This window comes from Dysidea avara, chromosome 11, assembly GCF_963678975.1.
Source record: "Dysidea avara chromosome 11, odDysAvar1.4, whole genome shotgun sequence".
In the NCBI taxonomy this organism is placed as follows: domain Eukaryota; kingdom Metazoa; phylum Porifera; class Demospongiae; order Dictyoceratida; family Dysideidae; genus Dysidea; species Dysidea avara.
Window position 1 is genome coordinate 9187050 of NC_089282.1, and position 19728 is coordinate 9206777.

General features: G+C 37.7%; 2 protein-coding genes across 7 annotated transcripts in view; both read right to left on the reverse strand.

Moving 5' to 3' along the window:
- Positions 1 to 13144, reverse strand: part of LOC136238643 (uncharacterized) — a 277251-nt gene extending 264107 nt beyond the window's left edge. For both annotated transcript variants that reach the window (XM_066029211.1, XM_066029210.1), the window contains exons 1-9: positions 12895 to 13144; positions 11299 to 11388; positions 11165 to 11251; positions 10894 to 10941; positions 8351 to 8392; positions 7949 to 8296; positions 7641 to 7880; positions 7480 to 7596; positions 7265 to 7430 (exon numbers count right to left, since the gene is read on the reverse strand). In XM_066029211.1, the coding sequence (XP_065885283.1) occupies positions 7265 to 7430; positions 7480 to 7596; positions 7641 to 7880; positions 7949 to 8296; positions 8351 to 8392; positions 10894 to 10941; positions 11165 to 11251; positions 11299 to 11388; positions 12895 to 13116 (1360 nt within the window). In that variant the 5' untranslated portion in view covers positions 13117 to 13144. The remainder of the gene's footprint in view (positions 1 to 7264; positions 7431 to 7479; positions 7597 to 7640; positions 7881 to 7948; positions 8297 to 8350; positions 8393 to 10893; positions 10942 to 11164; positions 11252 to 11298; positions 11389 to 12894) is intronic.
- Positions 13145 to 17328: 4184 nt separating this feature from the next.
- Positions 17329 to 19728, reverse strand: part of LOC136238641 (uncharacterized) — a 42025-nt gene continuing 39625 nt past the window's right edge. For all 5 annotated transcript variants that reach the window (XM_066029204.1, XM_066029206.1, XM_066029205.1 and 2 more), the window contains one exon: positions 17329 to 19307. In XM_066029204.1, coding sequence (XP_065885276.1) covers positions 17446 to 19307 — 1862 coding nt within the window. In that variant the 3' untranslated portion in view covers positions 17329 to 17445. The remainder of the gene's footprint in view (positions 19308 to 19728) is intronic.

Genomic DNA, 19728 nt, shown 5'->3' on the forward strand with positions numbered 1-19728 from the left:
TCATGGCTGTAATGGGCAGGCTTTGAGGCCATAGCATGTTATATAATTGTTGGCCGGCAAGGCTGGCTGCTCCAAAAGAATTGTTGTAGGATGATTTAAACTAATATATTGACAAGCTCATTTATCATTCACAACTAGTTTCATCGCAGGGCTTGATATTGGCTCGAGGACACTTTAATCATGCCAATAGGCTTGAGCAAGATGTTTGTTGTATTATTGATTTTGGGATGCTACAATGTAAGCTTTCCTGGAAAGTGGATGCTGTAGGAGCCAGTCCGTTTGCGAGTCTGTTTTCCAGTCCATTGCATGTTTTAGTCAAGTCCTTTGAATCAAACAAGCAGTGAAGCAGTCTACATGTACTTTACGTATGTGCTTTATCAGTTTATCGGTGACATATAAGAGGGCTCTTGTTTGCTTTGTAATTATGAAGAGGGTATATCCTCTGAGTCCTCTAGATTACACTACTTGTGTCAGTAGGCACCTATACTCTGCCCTACTAAATCAGATACTGTAAGTTTCGATATAACACTAACACCAAGCCAGCACATTAAAACAAACACAAAGATAAACTACTGTGCATCCCCATACTTGTCCTACTGTACCTACTGTACATATGAATGTGCCATACACTTCTCTAAAATGCAGTAACTCCACCCCCACAATGTATAACAGTCTATACAAGTACTACAAAATTGTGATCACAAAACTTGTCAAAGATGTGTGAAGTGGCATTCCAACTTGGGAGTCGGGACCCATAAATTTTGAATGCTTTTAGCTATTTCCACCTCTATACGTTTATTTCTCTTCGACATGTTGGAAACTATTTACTCTGTGCCAACATTTATTAATTCCTTGTTTCCTGTCACCCACCTGAATGCCACTTTGTCTAATGCAATGGCAATTATTATTGTAATTAAGATTTAAAATTATTTAGAAATACGAATAACTTGTGATAAAGATCAAGATACTTTAATAGAGCAGTCAGCAACTCTAATATAACACTCCATGTATCAAGACACACGGTAGTGTGTCGTGCGGCCCAAGAAGCCGGCGCGCAACCCCGTGAGTATATTGACAGGAAGAAAGAAAACGCAATTTTCGCACCTCCGTAGCTCTGTGCTGCCTTGATGAAACAAGACAAATTTTGCTGTGTACATTCCCTCCAACTTCAGTACTCCACATTCCAAATTTGAGCGAAATCGCTTCAGGCATTCCTGAGATATGTGACTTCAAAAATTGGCTTAGTTTCTTCGTTTTTTTTTTCTTTTTCTTCTTATTTTTCTTCCTCTTTTCGCACACTTACAAAAACTGCTATAAAACGCGAACGCGTTATCCGATTGCCTTGAAATTTGGCACACAGAAGGGGGGTATAAAGGCGCATCTCTGTACCAACTTTGGCTGGAATACGATAAACAGGCAAAGAGTTATGAGCAATTATGCACGAAAAATAACACCAATATGTTGTCACGCCTACAGGGTAAACCGCGTATGGGAAGAAGCTGAAAATCGGTGGGTGAATAGGTTAACTATTGAACCTCAAACCTTTTGTGGTTTGAAAGAAATCGAGCTAAAAACCAGGAAGATACAGCGAAAAAATCAACAGTGTGTAACAATTACGCAATCGAGATTAGCTAATATTTATTATTATTATTATTATTATGCTTGCCACGCCTACCAGATAAACCACTTGGGGTAATGCTTTGAAAATCGCTGTACAGATGGAGTTATCATCTTAGAAAGGCTCTTCAATGGTGTAGAAAAATCAGACTTAAAGCCACGGAGTTATAACACGAAATCCAACTTGGTGTAGCAAGTGCGAGATCGAGATACTCTAATAAAGCAGTCATCCTAATAGAGCAGTCACCCTGAACAGAATTCAAGAGATCAGTTAGAAATAAGTAACCTGTATAGAGATCAGCTACAAACAAATCACCCTGTAGAGAGTTCAGCTACAAACAATTCACCCTGTTCAGACATCAGTTAGAAGAAGTTTTCTTGTAGAGAGTTCAGTTACAAACAAATCACCCTGTTGAAAGATCAGCTAGAAGATGTCACCTTATAGATAGTTCAGTTACAAAGAAACCACCATGTAGAGAATTCAGCTACAAACTAGTGACCCTGTAGATACATCAGCTAGAAGAAGTTACCTTGTAGAGAGTTCAGCTACAAAGAAACCATTCTGTAAAGAGCTCAGCTGCAAACAAATCACCTATACAGAATTCAGCTACAAACAAATCACCCTGTAGAGAGATCAGCTAGAAGAAGTTACCTTGTAGATAGTTCAGCTACAAACAAATCATCCTGTAGAGAGATCAGCTAGAAGAAGTTACCTTGTAGATAGTTCAGCTACAAACAATTCACCCTGTACAGAGCTCAGTTAAAAGAGGTTTCCTTGTAGAGAGTTCAGCTACAGACAAATCACCCTGTAGAGAGATCAGTTAGAAGTTACCTTGTAGATCGTTCAGCTAAAAACAATTCACCCTGTAAAGAGATCAGCTAGAAGAAGTTACCTTGTAGAGAGTTCAGCTACAAAGAAACGATCATGTAGAAAATTCAGCCGCAAACAAATCATGTATAGAGAGTTCAGCTACAAACAAATCTCCCTGTAGAGAGATCAGCTAGAAGAAGTTTCCTTGTAGAGAGTTCTGCTACAAACAAATCACCCTGTAGAAAGATCAGCTAGAAGAAATCACCTTGTAGAGAGTTCAGCTTCAAAGAAGCAATCATGTGAGAGTTCAGGTACAAACAAATTGTCCTGTAGAGAGATCAGCTAGAAGAAGTTACCTTGTAGAGAGTTCAGCTACAAAGAAACCATCATGTAGATAGTTCAGGTACAAACAAATCACCCTGTAGAAAGATCAGCTATAGAAGAAATCACCTTGTAGAGAGTTCAGCTACAAAGCAACAATCATGTAGAGAGTTCAACTACAAACAAATCACCCTGTAGAAAGATCAGCTATAGAAGAAATCACCTTGTAGAGAGTTCAGCTACAAAGAAACCATCATGTAGAGAGTTAAGCTACAAACAAATCTCCCTGTAGAGAGGTCAGCTAGAAGAGTCACCTTGCAGGGAGTTCAGGTACAAAGAAATGAACCATGTAGAGAGTTCAGCTGCAAACAAATCACCTGTAGAGAGTTCAGCTAGAAACAAGTCACCCTGTAGAGAGATCAGCTAGAAACAAGTCACCTTTTAGAGAGTTCAGCTAGAAGAAGTCACATTGTAGAGCTACAAAGAAACTACCATGTAGAGTTCAGCTGCAAACAAATCACCCTATAGAGAACTCAGCTACAAACAAATCGCCCTGTAGAAAGATTAGCTAGAAGAAGTTACCTTATAGGGAGTTCAGCTATGAACAGATCACCCTGTAGAGAGTTCAGCTACACACAAATCACCCTGTAGAGAGTTCAGCTACAAACAAATCACCCTGTAGAGAGTTCAGTTACAAAGAAACCACCATGTAGAGAGTTCAGCTGCAAAAAAAATCAATCACTCTGTAGAGAGTTCAGCCAGAAGAAGTCACCTTGTAGAGAGTTAAGCTGCAAATAAATCACCCTGTAGAGAATTCAGCTACAAACAAATCACCCTGTAGAAAGATCAGCTAGAAGAAGTTACCTTGTAGAGAGTTCAGCTACAAAGAAACCACCATGTAGAGAGTTCAGTTGCAAACAAATCACCTGTAGAGAGTTCAGCTAGAAACAAGTCACCCTGTAGAGAGATCAGCTAAAAACAAGTCACCCTGTAGAGAGTTCAGCTAGAAGAAGTCACATTGTAGAGAGTTCAGCTACAAAGAAACTACCACGTAGAGAGTTCAGCTGCAAGCTAATCATCCTGTAGAGAGTTCAGCTAGAAGAAGTCACCTTTTAGAGAGTTCAGCTACAAAGCAACCACCATGTAAAGAGTTCAGCTGCAAAAAACTCATTCACCTTGTAGAAAGATCGGCTAGAAGAAGTTACCTTGTAGAGAGTTCAGCTACAAAGAAACCACCATGTAGAGAGTTCAGCTGCAAACAAATCACCTATAGAGAGTTCAGCTAGAAACAAGTCACCCTGTAGAGAGTTCAGCTAGAAGAAGTCACATTGTAGAGAGTTCAGCTACAAAGAAACTACCACGTAGAGAGTTCAGCTGCAAACAAATCATCCTGTAGAGAGTTCAGCTAGAAGAAGTCACCTTTTAGAGAGTTCAGCTACAAAGCAACCATCATGTAAAGAGTTCAGCTGCAAAAAACTCAATCACCTTGTAGAAAGATCGGCTAGAAGAAGTTACCTTGTAGAGAGTTCAGCTACAAAGAAACCACCATGTAGAGAGTTCAGCTGCAAACAAATCACCTATAGAGAGTTCAGCTAGAAACAAGTCACCCTGTAGAGAGTTCAGCTAGAAGAAGTCACATTGTAGAGAGTTCAGCTACAATGAAACTCCCATGTAGAGAGTTCAGCTGCAAACAAATCACCCTGTAGAGAACTCAGCTACAAACAAATATGCAGTGTAAAAAGATCAGCTAGAAGAAGTTACCTTGTAGAGAGTTCAGCTACAACGAAACCACCATGTAGAGAGTTCAGCTACAAACAAATCACCTGTAGAGAGTTCAGCTAGAAACAAGTCACCCTGTAGAGAGATCAGCTAGAAACAAGTCACCTTGTAGAGAGTTCAGCTAGAAGAAGTCACGTTGTAGAGAGTTCAGCTACAAAGAAACCACCATTTAGAGAGTTCAGCTGCAAACAAATCACCCAGTAGAAAGTTCAGCTATGAACAGATCACCCTGTTGAGAGTTCAGTTAGAAACAAGGAATCCTGTAGAGAGATCACCTAGAAGTATCGCCTTGTAGAGAGTTCAACTACAAACAAATCACCTGTAGAGAGTTCAGCTACAAACAAATCACCCTGTAGAGAGATCAGCTAGAAGAAGTCACCTTGTAGAGAGTTCAGCTATAAAGAAACCACCATGTAGAGAATTAAGCTGCAAACAAACACCCTGTAGAGAACTCAGCTACAAACAAATCGCCCTGTAGAAAGATCAGCTAGAAGAAGTTACCTTGTAGGGATTTCAGCTACAAACAAATCACCCTGTAGAGAGTTCAGCTACAAAGAAACCATTCTGTAAAGAGCTCAGCTGCAAACAAATGACTTGTACAGAATTCAGCTACAAACAAATCACCCTGTAGAGAGATCAGCTAGAAGAAATTACCTTGTAGATAGTTCAGCTACAAACAAATCACCCTGTAGAAAGATCAGTTAGAAGAAGTTACCTTGGAGAAAGTTCAGCTACAAAGAAACCATTTTGTAAAGAGCTCAGCTGCAAACAAATCACCTGTACAGAATTCAACTACGAACAAATCACCCTGTAGAGAGATCAGCTATAAGAAGTTACCTTGTAGATAGTTCAGCTACAAACAAATCTCCCTGTAGAGAGATCAGCTATAAGAAGTTACCTTGTAGATAGTTCAGCTACAAACAAATCTCCCTGTAGAGAGATCAGCTAGAAGAAGTTACCTTGTAGGGATTTCAGCTACAAACAAATCACCCTGTAGAGAGTTCAGCTACAAAGAAACCATTCTGTAAAGAGCTCAGCTGCAAACAAATGACTTGTACAGAATTCAGCTACAAACAAATCACCCTGTAGAGAGATCAGCTAGAAGAAATTACCTTGTAGATAGTTCAGCTACAAACAAATCACCCTGTAGAAAGATCAGTTAGAAGAAGTTACCTTGGAGAAAGTTCAGCTACAAAGAAACCATTTTGTAAAGAGCTCAGCTGCAAACAAATCACCTGTACAGAATTCAACTACGAACAAATCACCCTGTAGAGAGATCAGCTATAAGAAGTTACCTTGTAGATAGTTCAGCTACAAACAAATCTCCCTGTAGAGAGATCAGCTAGAAGAAATTACTTTGTAGAGAGTTCAGCTACAAAGAAACCACCATGTAGAGAGTTCAGCTGCAAAGAAATCACCCTGTAGAAAATTCTGTCAGAAACAAATTGCCCTGTAGAAAGATCAGTTAGAAGAAGTTACCTTTTAGAGAGTTCAGCTACAAAGAAACCATTCTGTAAAGAGCTCAGCTGCAAACAAATCACCTATACAGAATTCAGCTACAAACACATCACCCTGTAGAGAGATCAGCTAGAAGAAGTTACCTTGTAGATCGTTCAGCTACAAACAATTCACCCTATAGAGAGAGCAATTAGAAGAAGTCACCTTGTAGAGTGTTCAGTTACAAAGAAACCACCATGGAGATTTCTGTAATCAATATAATATTATGTGACCGGATTTGCGAAAAGGGGTCTTCCACACACATCCAATTCCGTAACCGTTGGAGACCATAACTCAGTGTTCAAGTAACATATTAACCTGAAAATTTCACCACGTATTCAGCTATAGTGGTGCTCACCACTGTCCAAAATTCAAAGAAATAGCTCTTTCCAATCTGAAGTTATCAATTGTCAAAGTTGGCAAATTGGATGTGTGTGGAAGACCCCTTTTCGCAAATCCGGTCACATATGTATTATACAGTATATATAATTTGTACATTTACGGATAAAATATTTAAAGTACATCTACTTCATCTTTTCTTCTTCCTGTAGCAAAGAAAAAAACATAGGTTAAAAAAGTCCCAAAGCTGGCCATAGGCCGGCTTTGGGGTATACAAATACAAAAAGAAATGAAATCTAATCCAAAACAGCCAAGCTGTAAAAAAAGTGTGCGGCCCTCAGAAAGGCTATGGTGAAAAAAGATGTGAAATCCAAGGTGGCGGCCAAGAAATGGCTGTGATGGTAGGTTAATGGTAAAAATTTTAATAATGACAATTTTTAGGTAAATTTTGTGAAGCGGCACAAAAATTCACCTGAATTGTCGTTATTAAAATTTTTACCATTAACCTACCATCACAGCCATTTCTTGGCCGCCACCTTGGATTTCACATCTTTTTTCACCATAGCCTTTCTGAGGGCCGCACACTTTTTTTACAGCTTGGCTGTTTTGGATTAGATCATTATTTACTGGGAGACATTCATGACAATACACTGTTCACCAGCCAACTTGTTTCAAGGAACAGACTAGATGTTTCAAAGGACTGGCTTTTCATACGTGTTGCAGACAACAACAAAGCGCTTTCCTAGAAATTTAGTAACAAAGTAACACTTTTTAGAGGAGTTTGAAACTAGTAATAGAAGGCTCACCAAATAATGAAATTTAGTAATAACCGCCACTACCTGAATGCTCTCAAAGTGATGGGAAACAAGGAATCTTATTATGTTGATTTTAAGTCGTTACCTTCAGGCATGTCACTTGGGAGATTAGACAGTAACTTAAAAATATGATAATTCTCCACTGCTTCTTGCTTGCCAACAGCAATAATTTTAGCACACAGAGCTTTCCACGTGGTTCTTATGTGTGAAACAACATCACATCTCATTACTCTGTTGAACTCACGACCAAGCTGTACAAAGAAAACCATTCAACTAGTTACATTAAAAGCACTCGCTTACCTCAGCAGGATCTTTTAATGGAGGATATGTCAACAATAATTCATCAAAGGACAACACATTCTCCAGAATGTCATAACGTCTGAATGGAAATGTTGCATGCATCAAGCTCTCAACTTTCTAATAAAGAAAATATCAATGATGCCCATTTAAATGATATGTACCTGTTTAATTGGTGGAACACATTTGCATTCTCTTAGCAGTTCACTGACATATCCATCATGTCTAGGTCTATCTTCCTTCCTCAATGGAATAGCTAAGGGAGGTGGTGTCGGCATCTGGTGGGACGGTTTTACCGGTCTGGTTTTGGTTGAAAGTCTGCGTCGATGAAAAGGATCATTCTTGTGTTGAACCATTTGTCTCAAGTTCTTCATTCTATTCCTTAGAGCTTCCACAAGGAAGTCCTACGTAGTACGTGCACGTTACAAAATATTTATTACAATAATATTGTATACACTGTATTATAACTAACATGTCCAACTTGCTCTCCCAAAAATTTCCACTTTGAAACAATCTGCCTTGCAACTCGGTCATAATCTTTCTTCCCAGGATAGTTTTTAAGTCGAATCATAGCCTTTGCTATTTCCGTGACAAATTTACTTCTCGTTCTACCAACAAGCCGCCTTTCCTTCAAACTGGTTATGACACTATCATGAAATGGCAGTGATTCCAATGAAATGGAAAGTGGTTGATGCTTTTCCAGAAATGCAACAAGAGGTGCCCTATTTTCAGTATCTGCCAATGGCTTCTGTGAGCCAAGTGAAATTGAAGAGCTTCTGTCAGCAATATTATTGGCTCCAGCAGAACCACTGGGTGTGTTCTACACAAGTAATAATAGTAAAGTGCAACTTGAAGAGCACATGCTTATATGCACCTCTGTGTTATCATCTTCGTCAGAAAAATCTTGGCTGTCAAGCTAAACAAAAATATTTCATTACATAGCAAAGTGTTCACACTCCCGTCTCGCATACATTTAATCCATAGTTGGAATAAACCCTTAATTATGCACTTTAAAGCTATGTAGTAGGATAAATCCTGTATAGTAGAGCGGCTAAGTGAAAAAAATCATTCACTTTTTGATAAAAGCACCAAACTTGGTACAACATTTGCTTAATTCATACTATTTCATATTAGATACGGTGCCATTAAAATTACCAATCATATCACACTAAAAGTACCTGAAAAGTAAAATCAATACAAAATGTATTGGGGGAAGCCGTAAAGGTGCTAATAGCAAATGTACTGGAACTTTGCATCTGAATACACAAGCAAGGGATGGTCACATCCAAAAGCTGATCAAGGGAGGTACCCATCCAGGTAATTAGCTTGCCATGTTAAGAAGCATGGAGGTTCATCGTATATGAAGCCATAGATGTGCAACACATTATTTCTATTGGATTGTACCTGTACTTTTAACACTGAAATATTGGCTCCATTAGAAGTGTTTAAAAACAGGTTATTTCACCACGTCTTGAAACATTTTCTGATTACAATCATGCTATTTAAGGAAAACGTAGATTTTGAATGCACTTGTATGGTTTCCTGACCAGCTAGAAATGGACTTATAACCGAGTTTTATAGTTTCAAAACATGCCTTAAGGCAATGATTTTGATGTGGCACCGTATCTCGAATGATTTAGTATACCTTATTCAACTTCCACAGAAAATTTGATGCTTTTATCACAAAGTGAACAATTTCATCAAAAATTGTTGCTTAGCCGCTCTACTAGTATCCTTATAACAACAAAAGGCAAACTATATAATATTATTGGTAATTCAAAAATGTGGTACTTTGGGACAATAAACTCGCTGGGCCAATTCTGGCATCATATTTTTGGTTAGTCATTACATACTATCATTATACACATGTACATATGTATGATGGAAATCTCAAAACTGTGTGTGCATTCATGTAATCACTATACTCATGCTGAAATTTTAATTCAAAATTTTGGTGTTTTGGAAGAAACATTTGCGGGCATAATATTTTTGGTTAATCCTTTTAAGCTACATGTTATCATTATACACATGTACATACATGTCATGGAAATCTCAAAACTGAGTGTATATTCATGTAGTCACTATATTCATGTCAGATTTCTAATTTATAACTCCACTTTTGGGAGAAACGTGTTCTGAACTGGGGTTAGTATAAACAGCTAGACTTGGGGACCGACCCTAGGCCACTCATTCTTCACACCTCCAGCAACTATTGGTATTAATCAAGGGTATGGCTTTACCTTTACACACCTATTGATGCACAAACATGACTTGCAGAGGTATCCAGTGCAGGTATAGAATGTATAAATGTCGTGAATTACATAAATTCCATGAAAAGTTGGGTCCCTGGGTCCTTAGTTCCCAGGTCCATTGTTTATACCAACCCTCTGAACTGAGGGTGGAAGTTCTAGCTAGCTACTCATGGAACGGAAAGCATGTCCACCACGATACCTCACTTTACAAATGCCCATTAAATTTTGACAACCCATGCTGCAGAGAAATGCTTTGCTGCATAGTAGCACTGTTTTCAAAACCATGCTTCAAGCCTTCAACACAGCATTATCAAAAGTATCAATATTCAATCAGCTGAAAACTACCCTAGAAGTTGCAGAACTTGGCAGTGGTGGACAGTTTAAGACCGAGTCATATAATTTAGTATCAAATTTGTAAAAGATGATTACATAGGAATTAAACAGCTTCCTTTGCCATGCAACGTCCACAGATTTTCATGCCTACTGTAACTACAAAGATTATCCCGAACATTCATTCAAACAAACATGTGTAGTAGAGCAAGAGCAACATGATTGAGAACATGCCTGTTAACTATGAAGATAACTATGTGAGACTAACAGAAGGTGGAGCATTGCTCAGAATTTTAAGCACCACGTCACCAGAATCAAACAAAACCATTGAGTGTACTGTAATCTACAAATAAATGAGTACTTGTCATTGTATATCCTCACTCAGTTTGCTGGCTCAGTAGGATAAAAGCCTTCGAACATTCTTAAAGATACTTCACTGTGCAGTTAACTTACAGTAATAGTGGAAATGAAAGGAAGCCAGATAACTTCCATGCGATCATTTAATTACAGGACTACGTATGACATTAGATACTCCCCTCTCCACGCTGTCAGCACACTTTGGCATATTATGTAAGTACACCTTTTCTGCTGGAGCTTATTACAATAGTGACTCAAGCATATACAGTACAGCTCAAATGTAACGTCATCTCACAAGAGTGCAAGCAATTAAAGGGCATGCCATTTCACTCGCGAGTATTCATCCCAAACAAATGGGATGAATACTCGCAAGCGAAACAGGTGCCTTGCCCTTCAATTAGCAAGTTTTTAAATCACTTACATTCTCATGAGACGACATTACATTTGAGCAGTACTGTAATATAGTACATGTACTCACCATAAAGTCATAGTCGCTATCCTCTTCATCTGCTGCTCTATCAAACTCCTACAAGTACATAACACAATACCCATATACACTCACATACTAATATCAATGCACTAGTAATCACCACACTTATGCATTCATAGAGATAGATATGCAAGCATGAAGAATATTAGGTTAAGCACAATTATTGTTTACTTGGAAATCAAATACATATGTATAATACACAAATACTCTAATAGAGTAATCAAGCTTGGCAGGTAACTGAGGAAGTTTTATCACAAACCATTGTTGTGTTGCCCACTGTAGCACTAGTGCCTACATCATCTGGCTGCCAAAAAGAGCTGTGAGAGCCAGTAGTGTCTGGGGTCCTCTACAGGTTGGACTTACACAAAAGATAAAATTAGAAACATCACATACCTTCACCTGATCACGAGCAGTAACATCTGACCGTAAGCTCTTACTGGGGTGTGTACTTGTACTGGATTCTACAATGGCGTCCTCTTTTTTCTATGCAAGATGAGCCACATTAAAACAGAATTGATACAAACAAGCTTAGAACTATAAGTACACATTAAGCTGAACTCTTAATTAAACATGACGTTGATGTTGGTAGTAAATTGACAAGATTTACTGGTCCACTTTATTTTGCTGCCTGAATACATTGTTACATATGGCACCCAAGCAGTTACAAATATGCTACAAAAAAAACCTAGATACATGTAAATCTGTGTCAAGGCAGTATATTTTCATAGATGCAGAGTCATTGCATACTCGACCAATACAAAAAGTAACTCAGCCAAGTGATCCGGATAAAACAATCTGGTTTCATTTAAAAAGGGTTAGGGGAGCAGTTGCCCCCCCCCCCCCCCCCCCCCCACACACACACACACACACAGAGTCATTTCCTACAGTAGGTAAAGGCCTGACAACAGAGACCAATGTAACGTTTTGCAGTAGACTGGTCATAACGTCCTGTTATGTGCAAGTATGGTAGGACAGAGTGGGACATTTCAACTAAGAGTTAGGTATTAACTCTGGTATCAACTGTTCACATCATTAATTGCTTTTGTTGCGAGTTACTGTAACATTGCTAATTGAATGGGAGCAGGCCTAGTACATTCATGGCCACCCCCCATGGGTTGTAAGAATGTAGTGTCTCCTAGCAACTAAGTGGTAGTTATGATTAGCAAAACAGTATTCCTTAGGCTCCATCCTTTTCTTTTGATAGCTAGGACATTATGTCTGAGCAAACTGACTTGTAGACAGACAGAGGCTATTTGGACAAACCGTTATATTTGTCTCTGGACAAGTGACATAGTTATTTAGCAGCCACTCAAATTGTACACAATAGTTATTTACGTGTCATAATTGTCAGTGGTAGGTTAATAACAAGTTTCTATTGTAAGTCTCTATTATACACTGATATCTGCATTACTCTCTGTGATCGTGAAAAGATAGCAGTGACAGCCATCATAATTGAAATATAAATTACATTGAAAGTACAAAATTAATATTCATTGCTAAGTCACAGGTCAAATCCTCTAGAAGACTCTAAATCCCAGGTCAAATTTTGGCCAGTCAAGGCTTTGACTGTACTTGCACATCTATGTCTATAGACACCCCTTGCAATAGTTGTATGTAGTCAAGTTTATGAGCAGTTTAAGGTGATCTTGTGTCGATGGTACTAGTACTACTATTAAGTTGCAATCTTCCCAATGCTCTAATTCAGGTTGCTTGTGCAATTGAACAATTTGCACATGTAATTATGTGAATGTTTACACACAGGATTAAATACATGCTTTGGCATTGTCTAACAATCCAAGGTAGCAAGTAATTTGGTGGTTAATGCAAGGAGAGTGTGTGAATTGTTCATTTGCAAGCAATCTGAAATCAAGTGTACTTGGTGTTTATCTGTATTTCATTGAAGTGACTGCTAGTAGTATATCAACTGCCTTACAACTTTAATTAATAATTTAATATATTATCAACAATTTAATTCAATGATGAACATACCATGTTTTCAGCCTTCTCTTTGTCCCGTTTGTTATGTAATATGTGCTGAAAGTACTTTCGGTCCCCGAGAGCGTCTAATCCCAGTTGCTTCATGTCGTCCTCGCTAAGCAAAAACAGTACACGACCCCTGATCTTGTTAACTCGAAAACATTCAACAATATCTTCTTCGAAATCATTTTCACTCAAAAAGTCGCACACTTCGTTAATACTCCACTTTTCCATTTGCCGCCAAAACACAAGGTGATCTACGTCTAAGCGCATGAGCTTAAAATATAACCGATCCGTCTAGACGCGCCGCGCCCTCACATGATGATTTTTTTTATTCGCCTACTGAATTCATAGACAGTGGCGTAGCTACCATTGAGGCAACCGAGGCAGCTGCCTCGGTAAAACTGCTCAACAACAGGCTGAGCAGGGCTGAGTTTTGGCACCCCGGATTTTCTAGTCAAACGTTACTAGACAGCATTACTGTATCACACATAATAGAATCTATGGCTGTAGTACTAAGCAGGGCTGGAGCCCATGGTGACACGGTGCTGGACCACTTTTCAGCTGCTCAATTGAATTCAGTTGTAAAAAGATCGAGATACTCTAATAGAGCAGTCATCGTAATATACTCTAATAGAGCATTCAGTACAGATTATAGCCACTGTTCTCATACACTACTTGGTCTAAATCATTTACATTTATGTCAATTGTCTTTAATTACTTTTCAAAGTTCCAATGAGTCAACTGCATGGTATTGTATTGAGCTAATTGATCATGCATATTACTTTTATGACTATAGATTTATGTTAATGTAATAATTATATTCATAGTTAATTTTTGTTTATTGCATCTAATTTATGTATGTGTATGTATGTAATTGAATGGGTGTACAGGCTTCTAAGCCTCAACCCAAATCACATCATAATCATAATCATAATAATCACATGCATTAGCAGTTACAATCAAAAATATAGCCTCCACATGCCATCTTAAAGCATATTTTCAAAATTTCCTTGAGGGAGCATGCCGCCAGACTCCCTAGCTTGACATGCTCAGCACATGCAGTTGAGCATCACATGAAAGAGATAATCTCTGACTTAAACATCACATCAATAAAAAGTAGAGTGTGCATGCATGACTATGACCTCTGTTGCAGTCCATGGATGACCTGACCACTCAAAATATCTTCAGAGTAAGTTGTGTTGAATGCAATTAAACTAGTCTAATAATCGAAGCATGGTAGCTATACTGTAGCATGAACTAAGCTGGAGCATTACTTATGGCATGTAGAAAAATGCTCAGAGTCTTTTTTCCATCCAACCAGATAGTCAATCTGCAAAATTAATGCTGTACCACCCCGTGCTTGAAAGTTTGTAAATCAGTTGAGTCAGAAGCAGACCCTCTCAATTAGGTCAATACATAAACTTGCCTCGGTAAAAATTTTTTCCTGGCTACGCCACTGATAGACTATATTCTAAGGGGGCCCCCTACTGAAAATAACATAAAAAGAAAGGTTGCAGTTAGATTGACATTATTTAGTATTTTAGGCTGTTTTCAAGCCTTTAAATCGCAAAAATCCTGCAGCGGCTTCTGGGGGTTGCACCCCTGAAATTCTACTTTATATTTAATACAGCAATAGTCATGCTGTTCCCTACTTCCCCCATCCCCCCATCCTGTAGGTCAGGTCTAGAATCGTCACTGCAATAAGCTACTGATATAACATGTGTAATATAGTACACGCTGAGCAGGCAGAAATGTTTTGTAACTGCATGGGGTATAGGCAGCTAAGCTAACTAGTATTCCAGGGAGCTGAATCATGTATAGTAGTACTATACATTAAAAAAATTAGCTGCTAGCACATAATTAAAATAAATAAATAAGTACTGAAGTCCATGCAGCCTTGGTTGTCAGCGATAATGTAAATAATCAGAAAATTCATTATGAATCACATTCAATAATCAAACTGCAATCTCGGATGGTCTTATTATAGGGAAGAGCTGAATTGATAATATGTTGTGCACAGATGACCATGGTACTGCAAAGTGGAGAGTATGGAATTGGTGGGTGTTGGTAAGCAGAGGTGAGTGCATGCATGGACTGTATAGTGAGGTGGTACGTTGATGAACAAATTTTTTTAACATGCATGGCAAGTCTGCTGTTAAAGTATAACACTGTTCTAAAGTACACCAATTTAGTACTAATATTATGCCTAAAGCACGCATTGCTTGTTAATCGATAGTCTCCCATGACATATCTAGCTGCCCTTATGTTCGATCTTCTCATAGATAAGCTATTATAGCTAGTTACTACATGTATGCACATCCATGTAAACTGGGCTACAGACATCCGGCACTAACCATGCATGTAATGGTGAAATCCAATTTCTATAGCTATGCTATTACAGTGTGGTCTCCACCCCTTTAATGCCAAAAACATCAAAAGAAAAACCGGGTTCAATGCAGTGCCACTCGTTTTGGTTACAAACAACTTGTACTTTCAAAAATAGTGTCATGATGCACACTTTTGGCTGCACAGTAACTGCACTATTTTTTGTGTGCAAAGCACATGCACTTCAGGTGTACCATGCCGGCTTGAACACCTGAAGTGGCCATTAACATACAGAACTGGTCATGCATGTTTTGCAAAATGGTACATGCATCCTTGCACACCTACTGTGAGCACAGCCAGCACGCTATATTATTCTGGTACATAGCTATATTTAATTTCTTTCCTATAGCTATATATACCAAAATTCTCTACCCAGTACATTATAGTTGAAGTGGTCTGGATTTTTGTTATTTTCAGTACTTTACAGTGGCCACTGAGCAGCATTAAACAATAACTACATAATATTATAAAGATGATTTATTCCAACACTTATATAGAGTTTATGTATAATCACCAAAGTATGAGTGAGTGAATGAACATCCCTATAGCCAGTGTAGCTAACTACAGGTGATGTTGCTAGACACTAAGGGCACAATTTTCATTTAGATTCTGAGTAGGGCCAAAACAAGGTTAAGCTTATTCTTATTGTTGTTGTGCAGACCTCAAAAAGAGTACTGTATGACCCACAAGAGGTACAATTACTACAAAACAGACAAAAGGATGTTACTTATATTAATTATATAATACTTTATACATACCGATAAATTATTAAACAGTTGCTAGTCCATGTAGTGCTTGATTTAATCAATCTCTGTTAGATCAATGATAAAATCTTAATTGCAGAGGGAAAAACAAAGTCAATTCTAGTCGTCGGGGTTGGAAATCTTTTATTGTGGCCTCTGGTGTGATGGATGTTAGGGTTAGGAATAAGAAAATTATCAACATTAATATCAACCAGATGAGATATATAATTTTGAATAACGTTGTAGCTTTCTGTTTGTTTCTGCATGAAGGGTGGACCAATTAAGCTTAAATAGCATTTCAGTCACACTGGCATAATTGAGAGTAATTGTTAGTTACAAACCTCACCACTCGTCTTTAAACATTTCAGTTGGCATCGATGCCTCTTAGTGTGTGGGGTGACCAGACTGTGGCTGCGTAGTTTAACAAGAACTTTGTAACAGTTGCCTTTGATTAGGAGGGGACACTAGCTGTAAAAAGCATTTGGCCTTTTTAGGAATTTGTTTGATGTGTTCTAGCTGTTATATCTATAAATACTTGGCATGCATTACCTCCTTATAGTTTTGCTTTGCTGAGTGTATTGAGCCAATATTGGGAGTTTTTTTTGTTAATAATTCACATTTTTGTACATCAGCTCCAAAGTGTTAAGGTCATGTAATAATCTGTGACGGTCATCTTGTGAATAGATTGTAGTATACAATAACAAATAGTTTCACTTAATTCGCTTTTTTGTTTTGCAAAAAATAGTATAAAAATTTCTTACATGAAGATTTGCAAAGGTCAAAATACTCTAATAGAGCAGTCATTCACATAAATTTATTTTTTACACAAAAATTTTATCATGAAACTTTCTTTGCATGAAAACGAAGCGAATTTAGGTAAAACTAGATTTGAAATCAACAGCACATTTTACTTACATGCAGATATATTCCTATAATATATGATATTGTTTCTAAGCCACAGTAACAACACAAATTATGACCATATTTTACAAAACTGATCAAATTTCACATCAGACAAAATCAAACTAACACCACCAGTGAATAGCTACACTAGTTTTGACCCTCAGCATTATTCAAACTACTTGAAGCTGGTTTTAAGAAATAAGTTTCATAGGTATTATTTTGGGATACAATTGTGGCTTGACCATGCAACATTATAATAGCTAAGACTTAACTGTTTCTCTCCTATCCAGTTGAAGAATTGACAGAGCAGGTGTGCTGTGTCACTTCTATAAGTTGTTGACTACTCAACCTGCTAGAAGTTAAGTCTTGCATTACTTTATAGATGCACCCTTTGTTCCTATTATTGCATACATAACATTTACAAGTCCTTTTTTTAAAATCTCATAATATAGGTTTACGACAAAGTTTGCACTATATATTATACTACTACATATCTTAAGAAGTTCAACTGATTCTAACGCAAAACGGTTCACTTAGCCACAAATTTAGGTGCAACTTCTTGACATTTGATAAGGTAATTCATCTTAATCATTTCTAAATCATCATCATACTGTGCATCTGCATAGTATCGATAAGTCACTTCAACACTAGGTGACCCCGAATGCAGTGAACTGTTGATCTGCAGAAGTTCCTTTATAAGTAACTTTATATTTGGTACTATAATAAGTGTGATATAGTGATAATCAGGAGTCTTCATCTGCAATATTTCACACTGGTGTGTAATAAAATTTTGTAACTCTCCATCACAATATGGCATGATCTTCTTTACCATGAAAACTGCTTGCTTTGCTACTAATCCAACAGGATATCCACTCATATAGTTTTCAACACATTGTACCAAGTTTGAGTAGTCTCTTTGGGCAAAATAATTTTGAATCTTTTGATTTAATGTTCTACTCAATTTGTGCACATTCTTTATAATCTTGTGACACTCACTAATAAGTGTGTTAATCTGTTCAGTTAATGATGGAACAAATGCAGTCATGTTAGGTGAAGCAGCTATTAAAGTATTTTGAGTGTGTTCTAATGGCATGATGGTGCTGTATGAATCTAGAAGTGTGATCATGTTGATTTGCTTCAGGTAATGTGGAAACAAGTCACACTCTATCTCACACAGTCTGTACTGTAAAAACTCTGCTGGTGACAATGATGCTAAATCTTGTACTCCGTATGATTTTTTAAATAGAACTGATATTTCTTCCATGACTGACTCCCAAGTATCCAAAACAGAAAATGGTGATAGTTTGTACACTTGGATATAATTCATATTCTCTAATATAAACTGACTAATGACAGCATGAACCTCTACACAATGCTGGGTGCTATTGCATGGGGAAATGTAAACCATAGTAAACTGGATTAGACCATAGGCCCACATTGTATCAATAACCTCTTTTGCTTCATACTCACCAATATTCCATAGATGGTGTAGTACTGCTTTTTGTACTGAAGTACCAATTCCGGTCCATAATATTAATGATTTGATCTTATCTGATAAAGTTTCTGTCAGCAACTCCAAGGTCATATCAATGCAAACTTTAACTGCATATTTACGACTTCTCTCAATATTGTTCTTGTCAAATGCTGTCAGGCCTTTATTGCATAACTTTGCTTGTGCATAGTGAATGGCTTCCTGATGAGAAGAATGGCAGCATTTTACATTATGAGACAACTGTCCTCTTACAAGAGACAGTAACAGTGGCCACAGGTGGACGTCTTTAGCTAGTTGATCAAGTAAGTTCACATCTTCTTGTGACAGTTGACTGATATCAATCACTTCATATGTCAGGAGAGAACGAGCTTCACTTGGCTCCAGTGGACCTACACTAACTACCTGTTTGGTAGGTATGTATTGATCAACATCATTCATCCTGGTGGTGAGGACTATTTTACAGTTACAAAATGCCTTCACTATTGGCTCTGCATCTTCAACATGCCACAAATCATCAATGACAACAAGAAGATTACGACAGTGAAGACTTGTAAGTTGATTGATTTCTTGTTCAGTATGATTAATATCACCTTGTTTCAAATATTGACCGGTTAATAAGTGATACAATTGGCTCAGTTTCATACTAGGATCAGTAGCTTGTGGTCCAAGTTGTATAAACACAAAACCATCTGTAAATTGTTCTTTTATCACAGGATGATGACACAAAGCTATAACAATAGATGTCTTGCCAAATCCACCAGCTCCAGTAACTGTCAAACTTGTTACATAACTATTTGGGTCATTGGTGGAATGACACAACTTTGTAACAATCTCATCCAATAATTGCTGACGAGGTATATAGTTAGGTGGTAGTGGTGGAGGTGGTGGACACTTTATTCCTGTATAGTAAAAAATCTTATGGTGAAATGTGTGAAATGCAGCATTGGTTATAATAAGACAATGTGAACTCAGTCAGTATGAGATAGTAAGCCAATGCAGTATATATGTCACCAGCTGGATTTAAATTTGCAGCACAACAATCGCATGTAAGCCAGACGCTCTACTGGTTGAACAGCTCACCTACACATTGAATGGTAGCTATAGGTGTTTACTTTCAATTTGCTATATATGCAGTTTACTTTAAAATGCTAGCCAGCTTTGCTCTATACCATCACATGTAGACTAGAGCTCTACGATTATCTAAATAGACCTGATTATTGAAATATTGTAAGACTTATTGAGATAAGATACGTAAGACTTATTGAGATAAAGATGATATATTTATTTATCTAGTAAACTTCCATATATACCAAAGAATAT